The sequence below is a fragment of the Melitaea cinxia genome, chromosome 16, assembly GCF_905220565.1.
Source record: "Melitaea cinxia chromosome 16, ilMelCinx1.1, whole genome shotgun sequence".
NCBI lineage: Eukaryota > Metazoa > Arthropoda > Insecta > Lepidoptera > Nymphalidae > Melitaea > Melitaea cinxia.
The window spans coordinates 191,988-213,152 of record NC_059409.1 but is presented as its reverse complement, the minus strand read 5'-3'; the positions used below and the strand labels follow the sequence as shown (position 1 = coordinate 213,152).

The following is a 21,165-nucleotide window of genomic DNA, read 5'->3' as shown; positions in this document are numbered from 1 at the left end:
TATGGAGCAGCCCGACTGGGGTAGTACCTCGACTTTACAGATTACTGCTAAGTAATACTGTTTTCAAACAGTGTTGTGTTCCTGTTGGTGAGTAAGGTGACCAGAGCTCCTGCGGGGAATTGCGGATAGGGTCGGCAACGCGCTTGCGATGCTTCTGGTGTTGCAGGCGTCTATAAGCTACGGTAATCGTCTACCATCAGGTGAGCCGTACGCTTGTTTGCCGACCTAGTTACATTTTACAAAATCCTATGAAAAAGAGCACAAGCGAAGGATCAGACAAGTAGATAAACAATAAGATAATTCTTTGGTATTCACTCACAAACTGATATTATGACACAAAAAAAATAATCATCATGTGAAAGAATATATTAGTAGCAACGTATCAATGTACAATTATCGCTTATCGAGAATTAATCAACGAGAATCGGATCTCGACTAATTATAAATATCTGTAAAACGATGAAATCTTCCGCCGCTTTAGCATACCGACACTCCACAGACAGACAGCGTGTCGCGAAAGTGTCACGGTGCAAATTACTCGTAATCGAGCGCCGGCAGCAGTCCGCAGTCCTGCTTAAACTATCAGTGCGACGTAAGTTTACATAAATCTGCATATATTTGTACTGTGAGCATTAAAATATTCTTTTTTAATCAATCGCTGCTAAAGTGGAGGCTCTCGAGGACTCGTCAATTAACGGTTTCCTGCGGTTAAAACGCCCCCTCCCCCAGCTCGTAAGATCCCCCCCTCCGTTGCCCGTGCTCCCCCCTCGCCCCATTATCATATCAAGCGCTCATACTCACCGTCTGTCCTCGACAGTAACAAGACATATCTTTATTTCATGCCGATTAAAAAACTTATGAATATACAAATTCAAACAGCTTCAATTACCTTAAAACAGTTTTTTTTTTCTTTTCCTAACTATTTGCATGTGTTCAGCTCTGACGATAATAATAAAGTTTTTCTGTCTCAGCCGATAACTTTTAAAACTATCTATACCTACTGTCTCTTCTTCCGGTTCATTAAATGGGCCATAAATCGTAAACGGTAAGTTTGACAAAAAAGATAACAGGAAACAAAGATGCGATATTTTATTCTCTACAATAATAGTCTCAATAACTTTTACCCTAAAATGCATAGTTCTCGAGATATTGGCAAACAACATCTTGTCAAGATGGCGGTTGAAATCTTCCTCAATCTATCGTTAGCATTTTGTGAATTAATTAAATAAAATAAAATTTATATCGGAAATTTAATGCGAAGACGACAAAAAAAGCACCTATTTTTGCTGACCTAACACCATTGTATTAAATTAAAATAATTGTTGGAGTAGCTGCAATAAGTTTAGAAAATGCATCTACAAAAAAAAAACAGTTAATTTTAAACGACCTTATCTGCGCGTAATCGTCGATGAGCACAATAGAACAACGCAACGTTTTTTCACATCCTTCAACCTTTTCTAGTCCTCACCTCGACAGTCAAGGATAAGTATGGCTTGTTACACCCGCACGTCGAGTCGAGCACACCTCGATAACATAAAAAAACTCCAGTAAACAAAGAGCGTTAGAAACCTTTATCATTAAAACGTGAAATAAGAGTAAATCCTCGATGGTAAAAAGCGAATCCGTTTTACCGCCATTGTCTCTCGTAACTGTCGTCATTGTCTATATATTGTTTATCTGTGGAAAATATTTTAAAAATACAATAGTCATGTGACTCGTGTGGAACGATGAACAGCGGTTTTTAATGCAACGTCGTAGTATCCGCGGGTTAGATGTGGAATTTTCTGGGTTGTATAGAATTGTAGTCTGGTTCGGTTTATTGCTTTTTTATACTACGTTAATCGCTTATGTAGCACAAAAAAGCATATTTTAGGTATATTTTATGCCTTGTGTAGTACTATCGACATTTTCATAAGAAATACTAGCTGATCTCGCAGACGTTGTTTTGCCACATATGCTATTATTAACCCCCTTGATCCCCTCACCTTATAACTTAGGGATATAAAAAATATATATGTTGGCCGATTCTCAGACCTTTATCCGATATGTACACAAAATTTCATAATATTTTATTAAACCCCTCAACCCCCCCGCCCCCATTATAACTTAGGGGTATGAAAAATAGATGTTGTTCGATTCTCAGATCTACCCAATATGCACACAAAATTTCATGAGAATCGGTCCAGCCGTTTCGGAGGAGTTTAACTTCAAACACCGCGACACGAGAATTTTATATATTAGATTAATTTTTTAAAATAAAATATAGCCTTTGTTTCTAAGTAGCATATTGGTAAAAGAATTTTAAAGAGTTGTTTTTAGGCTTTTCCATTATAAGCAATTAGAAGTTCAAATGATTATCTTTATATTATTAACGAATATAACATAGATGTGTGTATAATATTTTCATACATTTGGTAAAAAAATAATTAATCGTGTATTTTTACAAACCTACATATTTTTGATCTATATTGTCAGAGTGTATAGTGTATGTAACTGTTTTTAAAAACGTTTAAACCTCGGGCGATAAGTCTATTTATTTATTTTTTACTTAAAACTAGATGAACCTCATTCAATTTCAAACTGTAAACCGACACACGTAACAAAGTTGTTTTTTTAAGAATAAAATTATAAATGAAATTGAAAGAATGCTGCAGAAATGGATAGAGGATAGAAGACAAGCAACAGTAAAACTTATCTGAATTTAATCAATATGTCTTAGGAATCTACTGAGAAATAAGTGTTTCATCTTATGTTAAGTAATCTGAACACACAAACACTGTCGCTCTGGTAGAGCAATAACTTAGAGCTTTATCGCTCAGCCTATCGTAGCCCGCCGCTGGACATAGGCCTCCACAAGTTCGAGCAAAAAATGGCGTAAACTCGTGTGTTTTACCCATAGTCACCACGCTGGGCAGGCGGGTTGGTGACCGATAATAACATAGAGCTTAGAAAACGAAAAACGAGAGATGTTAGTTTGTAACTCTTTCAGACAATGTAATACAGCCATAATTATTCCAATTTTCTATAAAAATGCGGTGCCACCGAGGGCATAGTACACCAAGCTAGTGAGCAAGTCACTCTAATTAAAATTTAATTTTGATTTTGTAATTACTTTTTTAATATTAAAAAAAAAATTAGAAGTAAAAAAGCAACATCGTCTTAACACGTCGTCGTCGTGTAAGGTTTTATTCGCATTTTTATCTTTTTAACCGACTTCTTCGGGAATAACGTCGTCGTTTATGAACCGATTTGATGATTCTTGTTTTAATAGAAAATTGATAATTGTCTTGTAATCCCTTAAAAAAATCATCGAAATCTGATAACTACTATTTGAGTATAATTTGATAACGCGTATTTGATTGACTTTTTATTACTAGTGAAAAGCTATGCGGTGGTGCGGTACTGAAAAGCATACAACGTAAGACGGGGAAAAAATAGTCAAGTAAATACGCATTATCAAAGATTACTCCAAGAGTTGTTATCAGATCTCAATGAAATTTAAATGTGACCACATGATAAACATCGGCTTTCGATTAAATTAAAAACCATCAAAATCGGTACACCCAGTAAAAAGTTATGCTGTATAATACCACGAAGACGAGATATTATTAGATATACGTAGCTCGAAAAGTAGTAGTTAGATCTCAAATAAATTTAAGTGGGATCAAATGACACACACCAACTTTCGATTTAAAAAAAATTGTCGAAATCGGTCCACCAAATAAAAAAAATACAGTCTCCTTGAGAACCTCCTGCTTTTTTGGAAGTCGGTTAATAAAATGTAATTGGTGGAAACTTTGCTGGATTTAACTTTGCTAGATTTTTGCTATTCATTTGCGTTTCTTTTTCGTCTTCTGCGTGACACTCTTGACAGAACAGTCATGGTCATCACGTAGCAACTTCTGTAGGGGCAGTTGTGATGCTCTTCACGATTGTTCGCCACTTCTCGCTGTTTTTTGACATCCTGGTGCACTCATACAGGGGCCACCCACAGCTGACTTAATTTGGTCGGTTCATCGCATGGATGATCATCCTCGCCCTCTGTTTCATTTGTGTTAATGTTTTTTATTATGTATATCTGTTTGTTTCCCAAACATTAAATATATTTTTTTATATCACTAGGTCGGCAAACAAGCGTACGGCTCACCTGATGGTAAGCGATTACCGTAGCTTATAGACGCCTGCAACATCAGATGCAGCGCAAGCGCGTTGCCGACCCAATCCTCAATCCCCCCAGGAGCTCTGGTCACCTTACTCACCAACAGGAACACAATACTGCTTGAAAACAGTATTATTTTGCTGTGATCTTCTGTAAGGTCGAGGTACTACCCCAGTCAGGCTGCTCCATATTTTGAGCAGGAAATTCCTGCTGTGCCCTACCTCAGTTAAATCAATAATAAATAAAAGCAAGAAATTCGTATAAAAATAAATAAATTTGCACGGCTATGTTTATATCTGTGTAGGTATATATATAAAAAAAGTTATAAATAAATTAATATAATTTATATTTATTTTATTATTACTTGATAAAAAAGCAAAACAAAATACAACGAGAATTGACTAAGAGTCAACATATGGTAAATAAATTAGCTGCGGTAACAGTCGCGGGTTCGATATTCGCTCGTGCCAAATTTGATCTAGATGTGTTGGTTTTTAGATAACCAACACAAAGTGTCCGTGAATTCAACTTCAATTGTTAATGTTTTTATTAATTAATGCATTTGTAATTTAGTTATAATAACGTATTCTTTACTGTCCATTAAAAAAAAATTTAAAAAACAAGAAAAAGTACAAAAGGAGACCTTATCGCATAAAGCAATTACTTCTAGGCAACCTTTGAGCATGCTGTGTGGTTACGGCATTATAGAATATAGCCACTCCCTCTCTTCCCGTGGGTGTCGTAAGAGGCGACTAAGGGATAACACAGTTCCACTACCACATTGGAACTTAAAAAGCTGACCGATAGCGGGATAACCACGGGACACACACCCAGACTCATGCGAGAATCGACCCACACCCCGCGAAGTAAAAAGCGAGGCCACTACAGACTGCGCCAACGGGCTAGTCAAATATTACACTGCCGTGATCTTCTCTCTAGGTTTAAGGTCTCTAGGTTAAAATATAAAACTGCACCAACAAATTAAAATATGACAAAATATTTTGTTCAACATTAGATATGGGAAATGGCTAAATAGCCATTAATCTGCCCATTGTACTTCACAGTCTGTTACTGTCTTTAAATATGTTTAATGTTAAAAATGTAGTTGTGGTGTACAATAAAGTATTAATAATAATAAAATATGGCGAAAGGAACTTCAAAATAACTACACATAGAATATTCTGTTCTTCTTCTTTCTTTTCCTACCGGCCCCAAATATCGAATATATCATTAAAAAAGTATATCGTTGTATTTAATATTTAAAACTAAGATATATAAAAACACGAATGTCAAAGTTTTAAAACATGAATTATAATAAAAGACAATGCTAATTATGTAAACATACTACGTTGTAGATTCTACTGTGCTTCAGAGCGTTTTACTGCGGTTTTACGTCGTGCGTCTCTAACATAATATATATAACAATCTGTATCGCAGTTCCCTATGGGAAAAATCCCATAAACCTTAGCGAAAGATATGGGAGGCTATGGAATTTGGTCTGCATTTGTCCGTGTTTTGTAAGTTCTTTGTTAAAATAAGGACTCTAAACATTATTTACAATGTTGAGCTAAATGGCTGAAAGTAAATTTGTACTCTTGTACAAAACAAGGTTGGCTAAAAGAAAAGGTAGAAAATGCAGCAAAATTAAGTTTATCTTCTAACACTTGGCATGTGTATTGTACAAAGATTTTAAATAAATAAGACTAAATCTAAATATACGGAACAGGGTAATTTAGGAACTGAGTAGGAGAAAATATAGTATTTATAAGGATTGCGTTCACAAATGTTGGATTCGTCTTGCCGAGGACTCATCAACAAATAAATATATTATTATCAAAAAACACCATAGTTTTTTTGACAAATAAAAAACTTATATTCCTTTTCTGTTATTAAAAACTTTTGGAATCAATGAATGACAAGTTTTTATTTTTTACTAGCTGTGCCCGCGACTTCGTCCGCTTGGAATTTAACATAAAAGGTATTGATCAGTTCGCAGTTATAAAATAAATAAAGTTCTAAAATAAAAGTAGCCTAAGCTACTCCTTACTATATCAGTGACCTGCCAGTGAAAATCCCGTCAAAATCTGTCCAGCCGTTTCAGAGATTAGTCGGAACAAACAGACAGACAGACAGACAAAAATTGTAAAAAAAATTATTTTGGTATATGTACCATCGTCCATCCGTCGTATCATCCATATGCAATTAGTAATAATTGTGTTTGCTGGCAAACGAAAAAAAAACCGATTTCAATTACATCAACAAGTAGCGGCGGTTATTTCGATATTACAAACAGACACTCCAATTTTATTTATTTGTATATAGATTTTTATTGAGTTGAGGTAAGGACCGTCGTAGACATAGAAGCTACTTCAAAATTGAAAATATTCTGTCAAAAATTATATAATAAACTTTTTAATTATTCCCATTAAAAATAAAAATATATTCATTCTTTCTATATCAGCCATTTTATATAATTACTAGCTGACCCCGCAAACGTTGTTTTGCCATATATGTTATTAAGCCCAAAAATCCCCCCGCCCCCCTTATAACTTCGGGGTATAAAAAATATATGTTGTTCGATTCTCAGACCTACCCAATATGCACACAAAATTTCATGTGAATCGGTCAAGCCGTTTCGGAGGAGTTTAACTACAAACACCGCGACACGAGAATTTTATATATTAGAAGATCATGGTATTGTTACAATCAGAATAAAACAACTGAATTTGTTTATTTTTTCTTACATCATATCTTTTTCTTTTATATTTTTAAGAAATGTTTACATTATTAAAATATTAATTAATTATACTAACGTAAAAAGGTTTTTTTTTTTTATTTCATCGTTGTTATAATTTTATCCGCAATAATACTTACTAATTCTACATTTTAAATCAAATAATTTCCCTTCTATTTACTAAAAACTATAATATTATCATCATAAAAGGCTCCTCGCTTCTGCTTTAAGTCTAAACTTTGAAAAACAATTAATAATAGTTACTAGCATATGTGTATTCTGATTTCATTTCAATTTTTGAATTTGTACTCAAAAATTTACTAGCAGTGCCTACTCATTCAAGTAGATAGGTACTGATATTGATTTTTACATCTATAATAATCTCTCTAATTACAAAATTGTGTTTTCTTATTTCGCACTCTTATCTGTCTCGACTGATCGAAACGGACCACAATGCAGCTATTGTTACCGCCCATCAGACAGACAGAAAGGGCCGACGGCTAAAACATTCCTCTAATAAGTTATTATTCTGTTGTTCCTTCTGTAACAAAGAGCAGCTGCGATACAAAATACATTTTAGGTAATAAAGGTGGCCGTGGTGTTATAACTCATGAGTCACGTCCGTGGTAAAAGACGATGTCAATAGACACGGTGTCGTGATGTCGGTGTCAAGCAGCGAAACAGCTAGCTTGAAGTGACTGCGCAGTATTTTGGTAACATTTAAATATATAATTGTCACGTCACAATTTCCGCTTTATTTCCTCCGCTGCAGCGGTATTTACGACGAGCTCGCTTCGGCTCGCTAAATGGACTTCATTACGTGCAAAAAACGCCTCATTCCGAACGTCGTCGCCGGCTGCGTGCACGAATTATGCAATTTCATTTCAATTTGCGGCCGCAAAGACTCGCGGAGGGTGGCGGGTGCCGCCGGGGTGGGGCGCGCGGGGCGGACGCTGGGACCCACCTATTAAGGCTGCTGCACACACGACGCAACCACACACTTTTTTCACCACCCCCCAGGTCACGCACAGGCGAATCTCCGCCGTAACTCGACTCCTTAAAAGCGACGTCGGCAAGAACCCCGCTGATTAAATTATTTCACCATTATTTGATTCGCCACCTCTTTCAAAATGGCGACAAAATTTTTTGCGTGCGAACAGACGCTAGTCGCGTATACAAACTTCCAGCTATACCTCTCCCGCTCTTTGATTGATGTCATTAAGTAACTATAAGTAATTAGAGAGCGCCCCTCGTTAGCTTTTAAAAATGATAAAAACGAAATAAGAAATTTGAAAGTTTTTAGTGATAGACTGATAGTATCAATATACAAGAAGCACGTTCTACTACAATATTTGTTATAATATTAAACAAACTGTGTTATTTACCGCGTTGCTAGTCACTAAGTCATTAGTCCCCTGCTTATTAATTGCAACATTGTTTAATAGGTAATGCTATGGTGAAGGTTTAATCTTTTTGAAGTTTAAAGCATAATTAAAAACTCATAATTTATATTTTTAAAAGTATTAATGATTGATCTGTTCCACATACCAAACGTCTATTACCTTTTGAGGTAGGTTCCTTGTGTAACGTTTACCTTTATACTGCCTAAATACTAAGAAATACTCGTACATAATAAGTATATTATATAAATTTAGTTTTTTTAAACTTCAAGATCACAAACTAAAAGCTGAACAAAAGAAATCCCTTTATCACCTAAGTGGAGTTTGACACAGTCAGTATAAACTCAAATCCTAATAATAAAAAACAAAAAGTTTTAATGTTTCAATTACTTTCTAAAAAAGAATATGAGATAAGTCGTGTGTGGACAATACAAAAATAAATAATAAAATATGAGATAAATTGATAACTACCAAGTTTTATGACAGGGTTATAAATTATCGATTTTTTCTTTTTTACCAAACTTTTACTAACGTTGTTTTTTAAGGAAAACAACAAAAAGTAAATTATGTTAAATAAATATTCGACAATTACAAAAATAATTCTAAGACGTAAAAATTTAGAACAATTTTATTTTGTCCCTCAGCTTTCTATTAACATAGACTTATTTTATAATCAGTAATTTAGGTATTACGATACATCATTCATCATTACATCATTACAGCCTATACAGTCCACTGCTGGACATAGGCCTCCACAAGTTTACGCCAAAAATAACGTGAACTCATGTGTTTTGCCCATAGTCACCACGCTGGGCAGGCGGGTTGGTGACCGCAGTATTGGCTTTGTCGCACCGAAAACGCTGCTGCCCGTCTTCGGCCTGTGTATTTCAAAGCCAGCAGTTGGATGGTTATCCCGCCATCGGTCGGCTTCTTAAGTACCAAGATGGTTGTGGAACCTTGTTATCCCTTAGTCGCCTCTTACGACACCCACGGGAAGAGAGGGGGTGGCTAAATTCTTTAGTGCCGTAGCCACACAGCACACGATACATATAACTTTCTTATTAAAGGTAATTTGCTAAGTTTTAATAGAAAAACAAAGTCAAGAAATAAAACAGAAAGAAAGCGGCACGCTGTGCCGACGGCACTTTTTCTGACTTGACTGACAAACCGTTTGAAACAAAGGCAGAGCTTAATTAACATAAACTTAAGTCCGTATATTAAAATCAAGTAAATTAAAATGAATTAAAATTACCAAATGTTTGTTACATAATGATGTTTCATTTAAACTATTATTTCATTTTGAAATATATAGAATACACCAATATTTAAATTAGTTGTAGCAACGTTTTCTATTTAAAAAAAAATGACAAAAAATATAACTTAATTTGTTAAAGATGTATAAGTATAAACAATTCAAAGATAGTAATATTAACTCGCGTAACGCCTAACTCGCTCTTCTCTGAGTTATAAATACACAACAACTATGATTACAAAAATATTCAGCAATAAGTGAACGAGTGGATGACACGCAGAGCCGGGTGACACACGATCTAATCTAATCACAATACCGCGAGCGATACCCAAAACAGCGCTATTCTGTGCGAATTGTTCAAAGGAGCCATTGTTCGAGCGACGTGCGGAGTGCGGACAAACAGACGCGTCTTCGGTTCCACTCGCAGATAGCGTGAAATGGATCCGGAAGAGGCCGGCCGGTGTTTGGACAGCGGCACAATGGCCACAATGCGGCGGATGCGAGCATTATGAGCCGCAGAAAGCGTTAAAAGCTTTGAGGTGTCGTCCCTCGACCCTAATGACGTAAATCGAGCTCGCACTCTTTTGTTTTGTTTCCGATAAGCGCTCGCGATCCGCTCCTTATTGGGTTACCGCCTTTAATCATTGACGCCGAGCTGAAATCGAGAATGCGCTCTAACGACCGCTCAATCAATAGCACCTCCGCTCCGATGGTAATCGATACGCCTTTGATTCCGCAAAATAAAAAACGAGAACGAAAACTTTAGATTATTATTGGTGCCGGGCCGGCGAGCGGCGCGGCGCGGCTGGGAGGAAATTGGCGACCGCTAACGAGCCGCGCGGTAACCCGACGCGAGCGTTTGTCGCTGATATTGTTATTATCTGCTGATTGAGCGCCATCGAGATCTCCGAGCGCGACCTTCTGCTTTGCGGATCGAATTACTCTCTCGATAGCTAAACAGTCGCACTGTTCTAACTTTCATCTTTTAATTATTATTGTATTACGCTCTGTCGGTTTGCGATCATTTATAATAGATACTACAGCTATTTTTCACACCAAATTCTAGGTTTTGACCAAATAAATCTTGTGAACAACCATACGCATACATAAGAAAAATAGAAATAGGTACTTACATCAAAATATTTTTTACAACTTCACATACACATTACAAAACTAACTATGTACAACTACCAGGAATATAATTTAAACTCCTAAGTGTAGAGCATATGCCTCTTGTGAAAGCAAAAAGCTGAATGATGTACCTAGAGTATAATATACCTACACATATCATACCTTAAGCTTATTATATAACTGATTATGTCTGAAACGAAGAATTCCGACAGTTCACTACATAATAACGAAAGAAAACATAGCGTAATGTTATTAAAATAAAAATAATCAAAATTACAACTAAATATAAATAATTTATATATATTTCATAAATATTTATATAATGTTCACTATTATTATTATCATTATTATATATGTTATATTACCTTCAATATAGAGTTAATTGTTTTTAAACTATCCTTCCCAGGGGAATTTATAGGTTTAATATGAAAACAAGTTTGTTTTTTTTTTCTTGTGTTTTTCCTTTTATTTTATTTTTCACGTTTGTTAATTTAAATTTTAAACGGATGGATGGTCGTAATTGGCCTTTTTGATTATATTTCATTCTAGTTTGTTTTATATTTTTTTCTGTGCTGTGTACCATCCCTTATAAGTAAATAAATAAATAAATAAAACACTTCGTCGGTTCCTGTAGAAAAAGATAATCATTCCTGACTCTCCCAAAGCAAAGGTTACATTAATTACCTACAAGATATTTTATTTACCACCATCTTCTTAGGATTTGTAGTAGGTAGTGTACATTAAGAATTCTTTCCCACATTTGTAATTATATTTCACCCACTTGTTATAAAAGTTTTGCTACATTTTTAACCGATTTCAAAAAAGGTTTCTTAATTCGACCGTATACTTATATATTTTTATGTGTGCTCGCGGATAACTTCGTCGTTTATGAACCGATTTTGCTGATTCCATGATAAGGATCATGATAAAGAAACCAGGATCTGAAATAGCATACCAGAGAAATCGAGGAAGGGACGAATTTTCTAAGCAGGATCTTTAGAAAATCGTAGTGACGACCAGTGCGTTTGTTAATTTTTTTCGTCTACTTACGTTGTATTACTTGTCGATGTAATTGAAGTCGGTTTTTTTTTGTCTGCTAGCAAACACAATTATACTAAACTAACTTTGCCAAATTTTTATTCAAACATTTGTAGGATTTTTAGCCTATAAATTTTTCATTGCCGGACGAACAAGATTTTCGCCTGTATAACAATCTACAACAATACTCTCCTGCTGGTTAGCGAAAAAAATTTGCACCAAGAGTTACGGTAGAATGAAGAGAAATAAGAATTACTTGGGTTATGGGAACATATTGATGTCGGATATATTCTACTCAAAATATGGAGCAGCCCGTGGAGCCCCTAGGGAACTTCCTCAACCTTAAAGAAGATCATAACTAAATAGTACTGCTCTGAAGCAGTTTTGTGTTCCTGTGGTTAGTAAGGTCGCCTGAGTTTCTAGGGACAATTCTATCCAAGAGGGAGAGTCAGGGGTGGGTCAGCAACACGCTTGCGATGCTTCTAGTGTTGCAGGCGTCAATAGGTATCGGTAACCGCTTACCATCAGATGGGCCCTACCCTTGTTACCGACCTAGTCGTATACCTATAAAAAAAAACTGGAAACGATTGCTTTACTTGCTCTACGACCTCGTTCAGGAGATCTACAATTTTATTATCGAGACCAAATTACTTTTCGAATACAAATAATTAGTCAGATCGGTACCAAATTACTTTTCGAATACAAATAATTAGTCAGATCGGTACCAAATTACTTTTCGAATACAAATAATTAGTCAGATCGGTACCAAATTACTTTTCGAATACAAATAATTAGTCAGATCGGTACTTGTAATGATCAATTGCTGCACGTCGACGAAAACAAATTTATTAGTTTTTTGTAAAAGTTGTTTCAACTTATAAGAACTCAACAGATGCTATTTTTAAGGTTTATTTTTATAGAAATTATAGAAAGACGATTAATGTCTTATTCCAAACAGTAAATCTGTGCTTATAAATCTTCTACATACGTAAATTAGATATTTACTGCTTGCTGCTCCATTGCAACTATCTACTCACAAGTCGAAATAGAGCAACAATTCCTCAATAAGGTCCGCGATAAAATGAATCGCTTTTTTGGTTTTCATCATTTGTTCGTTGAATATTATGTACCTACCGCTACTACTCAGAACAAAAGTAAACTTTTTTAAAACAGAATTACCTACAATATATACAGTTCAAAGAAAGTTCAATAGTTCATGTGTCGTGACTTAAAGCACGATTTCCAAGAAATCACTAACTATTATAATGTTTTCTAAAGATATACTTAAATGCTACGATATCATAATAAATCGAAGTGACTATGTTCAGTACGAAAAAACTTTTAAAATCCAATTGCAGCCCCTCAGCCTACAATTCAAAATCATCAACTATTATATTCATTCAGACTTTAAGAGCATTTACAGTTATCATTTTGAAATTATATTTTAGTCCTAATTCCTAAATTACTTCGGTCATATTTATATACCTTACTTAAAAAATCAGACCAGTCGTTAATGTAGTGTTCAGTGACTGGTCAGGTATTCAAATGCTTCTTAAGAGCATTACGTACTTATTACCTACTTATTTACACTATTACTGTACCGTACCTACGCCCGAATTAAATCAGCAGCTTACTAAAGTAATTAAAAATACTACCATGATAGCATATTTAGATACGGAAGCATAGTATTCACTATTAGATAAATTTTTTAAAACTCCTAAAACTTATATTTATCCATTTTTGTAAGATATATTTTCTTCTAATTTCAGGTCACTGGAGAAAGTTTATTAACCGACTTCCAAAAAAGGAGGTGGTTCTCAATTCGACTGTATTTTTTTTTTTTTTTTATGTATGTTACATCAGAACTTTTGACCGGGTAGACCGATTTCGACAAATTTTGTTTTAATCGAAAGGTGGTGTGTGCCAATTGGTCCCATTTAAATTTATTTGAGATCTAACAACTACTTTTCGAGTTATATCTAATAATGCGTTTTTACTTGACGCTTTTTTCGTCGACCTACGTTGTATTATACCGCGTAACTTTCTACTGGATGTACCGATTTTGATAATTCTTTTTTTGTTGGAAAGAGAATATCCTTAGTTTGGTATCATGATAAGAAAACTAGGATCTGATGATGGGGTCCCAGAGAAATCGAGGGAAACTCTCGAAAATCCGCAATAACTTTTTACTGGGTGTACCGATTTTGATAATTTATAATTTAATCGAAAGCTGATGTTTATCATGTGGTCACATATAAATTTTATCGAGATCTGATAACTACTTTTTGAGTAATCTTTGATAACGCGTAGTTGCTTGACTATTTTTTCGTCGATCTACGTTGTATTACTTGTCGATGTAATTGAAGTCGGTTTTTTTTTCGTTTGCGAGCAAACACAATTATTTTTGGTTCCCTTTACTTGTCATATTCGACAAACACTCCTCTACTTTGCTTGTTCCAACTTCTGTTTACTATTATACCAAAAATTTAAACGTTACTAAACTGCAAATGTACGTTCTATGGTGGCTTAATTAGGCTATTATTACCATGACCTTACCAGATACCTTTTATTCTATATGCATTTCTTGATTCTACTACCTATTGGATTATAGAAGACTATTTATTTTTCAAGATTTTGGAAATTGTTCCTTTTTTATTCTCTTTCTATTTAAAATACCTTCGAAAATATTTAAAAATAATAATATCGACTAACGAAATACCGTAATGTGTAGATACTTATAATATTTATATCTATTATTTTTATAATTGTTTGCATTCAGTGACGATCTCATGAATTTAAAATATGGAATTGGTAAGCGTATTTCTCATAAATATCACTCTACGACAAGATTCTTTAATTTCTTTGCTTGAACACGACAAAGATTTTGGAACAATAGAAAAAGAAATACAAAATGTTTTATAACCTGTTGGAAGTTTAGAGAGACCGTACATTTTAAACATACGTACTTAACTATACAGTATTCTTAAACTTATAATAATGTCTAAATTGTTAGCTTTTAAAGAATTTTAGTTGTACTTATCTCTTCTAGATAGTAGGGAACGTAGCATTACTTTAGATGTCAAAACAAAACATCGCTGTCATATGTCAGTAACATAACCCTATTTTTGCACGAAAACTGATAAACGAACAGAATTTACAATGTTTAGGAGCTTAATAAATAAACTAAGTCCAATTCAGTCGTGTGGGTTTCACACAACTTCTTGTTTAAATGAAGTCCAGTTACTAACTCGACTAAGAGTGGTCGACAACTCAGAAATAGGCAAGCGGGCTATGGCAGAGGGAAAACCACCTAAAGTTATTTGTGTCTATAACAAGAAACGTAAGTATTAATAAGAAAATCAATAAAAAAAAAACTTAAATATTAAACCTGACAACTTCAATGAGTGTCTATAAAGTGTACGCTGTAAAGCGCTTGCACTGCTTACCATCATGCTACATAAAACTAATTCTGTTTACATAACATCTAAATAACGTATAGTGAATTTACATATGATAATAAATTACATCCCTAATTTTTGTATTCAATTTATTATTTATATTCTGCTTCTATCTTTTTATCCTCTGCTTATTTTTTGTTGTATATAAATCCCTTCTGTAGATATTGGTTTAGGTTATTTTTTTTTCATTAAATATTTTTAACATACGATTTTTATCTGTAACATCCCACTGCTGGGCATAGGTCTTTTGAGTCGGCAGCTATATTTCCTACTAAGAGTTACAATCACTGTCGGGTATTTATGTTAGCAACTGAGACTGACAGCTTAACATGCTCTCCAAAGCACGTGGACCCACAAGGACGGACATACAAACCAGAAAGAAATGTCTATACAAATATTCATCCCGAGCGAGAATCAAACCCACAAACTATCAGTATTTCAGTCAACTACACGCACTACTACACCAGATCGGTTGTTTGTTAACATACACACTCCATAATCTGTGCCTAAGTCAGTCAACTTAATCCTGCGTTTTAGGTAACAGAGTTTTGTTAAATGTAAATGACATGCAGACATAGCATAGGAATCAAACTCATAACTGTTGTATTTTTCTTTTTCAATTTTCTTTTTTTTTTTTTTTTCTTTTTTCTTTTAGTTCTATTTATTGTATAATTATCTGATTGCTGTTTTTATGTTTGTGTTTTATGTTTCTCTTAGTAATTAATGTAACTGGTGTAAACCGTTTTAATTATTATAATAAATAAATAATAATAATAATAACCCCTAAAGCAGAAAGCTGGAGAAAGATGACTTGCTGAAATTAACTTAATATTAATGTTATTTTCAGGTGTGGGCTTAATTGGGGACAGAGTTTTGGTAGCTATTAAAGGTCAAAAGAAGAAAGGGATCCTAGTAGGCTTAAAGCAGATACAGAAAGTCAAAGTTCCGAAGTTTGATAGCAACAATGTAGTCCTCATCGATGATAACGGCACACCCCTGGGCACCCGCATCCACGTCCCCATCCCGACCATCCTGCGAACCATTCTCAAGGAAAAAACTCATTCCAAAGGAGCTGATTACACTAAACTGTTGGGTATAGCGACTAGATTTGTGTAGATAGACTAAAGTAGTGTTATATTTGATTAAAGGTATTTAGTATTTAGCTATTGTTTATTTTTTTCTAATTGATTGGTCTAATGTTGCCAGGTAGCATTTGATTATTTACATAGAAACGATTTTTGAAACTACGGTTCATCACGGTGCACTCGATTTTTTGCAAACGGAACGGTGATCTATTAAACCTACAGAGCCCTCCAATTTAAGAAACGCAGTTAGGAGTCGAACATCCTGTTTAACAGTGATTATTCGGAAATATTCTGTCTATACAATATATATAATTATTTGCCATGTGCAGGGATCGAACCTGCAACTTCACTGTCTCAGTCAGTTGTTATGACCCTGCTCTAATGTTTTGTTAAAATAATCAGACAAAATAGTAAGTTTAACTCTTTGATTGAATTAATCAATAATCATCTAACATATATTTTATAAGATATCTAAATAATAATATCCACCAACCCACAAAGGAGCAGCGTGTTATATTAAGCTCCAATCCTTCTCCTACATGCAGAAAGAGGCTATGTCCAACAGTGGGACGTTACAGGCTGAATGCACATCTGAATAATATTAAATGAACCCATTTCTAGACAGCTGAACAATACATATCAAGCACAATTTAAAAGTAGTCATTTACTTTTTTCCAAAAGAAAGTAATAAAAGGAATTTTGTAATACAGTTTAAACACGATTGATTACATTGAGCAGTAATTAAAGCAGTGAATTTAATTTCAAAATGATGTTAATAAATGTCTCTCTTTAAGAACACGGGGGCATAATAAAACAAATAGTAGGTATTGTAATGTAAAGAAAAAATATTGTGTAGAAGAAACTGTTTATTTGTTTGTGTTAATTAAAGAACATTCAACTTGATATTACATGACCTATAAAAGGGGAAAAGGAGTATCATAAAAGTCGTAAGGAAATTTGAAAATTTATTAAAACTTATAATCAGTCCCAATGGAGAACAGACTTATTAGGACACGCTAACTACTGATGGAGATGAGCAGACGACACGACACCAACTACAGTATAACATGTTCCTATCCTAAGTGAGGAGGCGCTGCGCACACGGCCCTAATCTACTTGACCGTCACACATTTCACAAGCTATCCATAAATTACGTCACACGATTTTTCTCGACTTTTTGACCCTCCCCCGTCCTTGTCACAGTTGGCCACAATTATAAGACCCCCGCCTTCCCCAATGTCTGTAATCAACTAAATCAAACATCACTCAGTCAGTCAGTTCAACCTATTGCAGTCAACTGCTGGACATAGGCCTCCCCAAGTTCGCGCCAGACATCCTGGTTTTCCGCAATCCGAATACAGCCTACACCGGCAATCTTACTTAGATCGTCGGTCTAGCGGCCGCAGAACGTCCTACACTGCGTTTGCCAAGACGTGGTCTCCACTTCTGGGCACGTCTGCTCCAAACTCTCATAGGTAGCAAAGTTTATAAATTAGTACAGCGAGTGTTAATTCACCAACTATTTAAACTTTGGTAGATTGATTTGGTTAATGGGTATGTGGTTAAAATATAATTTTTTAATACTAACAATAATTATATATATTACGTTTAGGTCAGACAATATCATACTACGTCGACCTCCTATCCTATCCCCCTTAACGTGTGACGTAATTCACGGATGGCCCCTAGTTGCAAGTTACAGCAACAAGTTGTTGATGGTTGCTGCGTTTTTTTATGATAACCATCAAACAGGTGGTTCCTAGTAACCACTAGCCAGTTGCTGGAAATTAGAGCCGTCTGCTCAACGCCTTGCGTACAGTACGCTGTACCGCGCGGGAACGACGACAGTCTTTATTGCGTTACAATTTAAACAATAGAATAAAGGCCGGTTTCACCGGTTTTGGATAAAGTTTATCCTGCAAATAAGTTACAAAATAGACTTAACAGCAAGAGATAGAATAGGCCACTACGACCTGTTCCTCTTCAATTCATAAAATATAACTTTGAGGTTCATATTTTCGAATAGAAATATCACATAAATATAGTGAAATTCAATAGTAAAAAATAATAAGATACGAAAACCTTTTATCTGTTGGATACCGTCGTCTGTCTAAGAGCGGTATCCACAACCGGTGGTACAGGCCCCAACTCGTTTACTTAAAACGCTACATTATTACAACAGTCGCCACTTCACTCCAGTTGAGAGTTGAATCACTTAACCGAAATAGAATCGTATTAAAAAAAAAAAGTTCAAATAAATTTATTTACAAAAATTAACAACATATTATTTTTCCATTACGTTTTCCACATAAACTTCAATAAAACACAATTCACCTTCACGACTTATTACAGCAATCTCAGTAATTATGTTTTATTACATAACGTGCTGCGGCCATTGTGTTCTCGTTCTCTCATTGAAGCGACAATTATAATAATAGTCACAAAGCAATAGAAACATAAAAACTACTCAAGTCGAGTGTATAATGTCGCCGTTCCCCATAAGGCTTTAACATTATAGCTATCATTTATATATATTTTTTTTTTAATTTCGAATAGCAAACAATTTAAATATTCGTATGCGCGGACACGGGAAACGATATATAACTATCCAGCCTCACTGTCTGTCGAGTGAAGACACGGTGGTCGAAATATCAGATCAAATGTTTTGTACTTTTCAGCCGTTGTTAAAGCTTATATCAATAGTTTCTCAGTACACATCCCGAGTTTCCCGACTGCAACGTAACGTTCCGGTAATTGAATATACATTACATAGACGATTCACAACAAATGTGACTAGATATCCAAGATTCTCGTGCTCGCTACAATGTAACTGTGAGCCATCGCTATGATCGCACCCAGTGAGCGGGTTACGTCTCCGTTTGGATATTTCCGATGCATTATAACTCATTGGATGCAATCTCTGTTACTCTAACGATAGAACACACGACTAGCGGAGACAAACCATTATTAATCTTTAACATACAAGTATTAACATTCCAGTGATCGGTAAAAGAGTGATTTATAAAAATTGTATTTTAAAAGTACTGTATTATAGGAAACGATCGTATTAAAAATTCTTCTCAATGTGCGACGTATAGTACTAATGTTTATTACACTATTATAAATTCAATGTAGATATACAAGAAATTATTTCCTGCTCAGTTTGACCGCGCTCGTCCCACCGATCGATAAATATAGAATTACAAAATTATTACAATTTAAGGAAATTACAATATATTAATTTGTGTAGAATTATTCCTCTACAGCCCAGCTACACACAAACTTTAATAATGTTAATATAACAAATAATACACAATTTTGTTAGAAGTCCTTTTCTGCTCTCGAAGCCTTCGATTGTCATCCTAGTGGCTCGGTCACACCGGGCGACCGATCGACGTATTTCCTTGTAATTCGCGCGTCTTTAAGATCTAATGTTACTCTCCGAAATAGTAACTATTTTAATTAAATAACTTTCCATCTTCTATACTTTTTGAACGACAATTCATTTGCCAAAATCAGTCTCTCCAGATCTAGTCAGTCTGTCCAGTGCAAACGAGCCATCAAATAGAAAAGCCCGCGACAATGTCGCTAGACATTCTACGCACTAGTATCTACCACTGTATATAGACTTATAAATCTTTGCATAGTTATAATATTGGTAACACGAGGTATGGCACTGGTCTGACCGGAGTAGGGACAGGGTTAAGGACGGATACGGAAATGGAACGACTGCTTCGTCCAGCATTGAAATTTTTATTACTTCGTATTTTGTTACGCTAAGACTGTAGGGTGACATAGTATCTGGTAAATTTTGTAAATATCGGACAGTGTTCTCGAATAATTTTAAACATATTCATATGTCTGAAGTATGTAGAGGAGCATGGTAGAATATGATAATTTGACATAATAGCTTCGTTTTTCAACGTTGACGTTCGTCTAGTGTTTCTTAACCTTTTAGTGATGAGGGACCATTTGTCAAAAATGTTTTGCCACGGAACACAAACTGTTTTGGGGTAAAAGTTGGAGTACTTAGTAATAGCCTAATGATTCTGCACTTCACTTTCGTGGACCACTTTGGTGCTTCCACGGACCACCGGTGATCCGCAAAACACTGGTTAAGAACCACTGGTCTCAAACAATTTCAGACCTTTGATTCGAGTCGTATAAATCTTGGTAGCGATGAGCTTCCGATTTTCGAAGCCAATTGGTGTGAGAAGACAAATGTTTCAAAATGGACGAAACAGTCGCAATAAGACAATCGGGTCACTGATAGAGGGAGTCGATAATTTGAGGATGCTCGAGTTTTACAAAATAGTATAACATTAGTTACAATTACAGATAACTCTTAATATATTTTTATTAAATTCGGACAGTTAAAAGATAAATTTATTTATATTATAATTTTTGTAAGCGGAGCTGGTTATAATGTACGTTAATCAGATATATTTAGATATAATTTACTATGCTTAAATAATTTCCGTTACCGCGAAAAGTTCTGCTCGTAAAAACTAACACTGACTGCAACGAAAAGCGGAACCTTCAGACACTTGTCTGACCTCAGGAGCGGAACGACTTTCGAGCTATTTTTACAAGACATATTAAAGTTACGAAGTGGAAGTATACCGGTATGTAGCACACAGTATATACAGCCCTAAGTACCCGCGAGATCGAAAGTCGGGCAAAGTGAGCGGAACCGATCCATCGACTCTCATCGAAACCGACACCTAACGTAACGTAAAATACTAAATAACAATACGAATTAATATTACTGCAACAAAATAATAATAAAAAAAATCCATTTCATTTGACTACTATAAGTTCTCTCTAACGATGTATATCTAGAATATAAAGTAAATATATGTCTTATATTTAGTAAGTAATGTTTGATGATATATTATGATAGATCTG

At 34.9% G+C, this 21,165-nt stretch overlaps 1 protein-coding gene across 1 annotated transcript; it reads left to right on the top strand.

Moving 5' to 3' along the window:
• Window positions 1-14,785: 14,785 nt before the first annotated feature.
• Window positions 14,786-16,334, top strand: LOC123660827 (39S ribosomal protein L14, mitochondrial). The gene is made up of 2 exons (XM_045595859.1): window positions 14,786-15,054; window positions 16,020-16,334. The coding sequence occupies exons 1-2, from the start codon at window positions 14,874-14,876 to the stop codon at window positions 16,286-16,288; spliced, it is 450 nt and encodes a 149-aa protein (XP_045451815.1). The 5' UTR covers window positions 14,786-14,873; the 3' UTR covers window positions 16,289-16,334.
• Window positions 16,335-21,165: the final 4,831 nt, after the last annotated feature.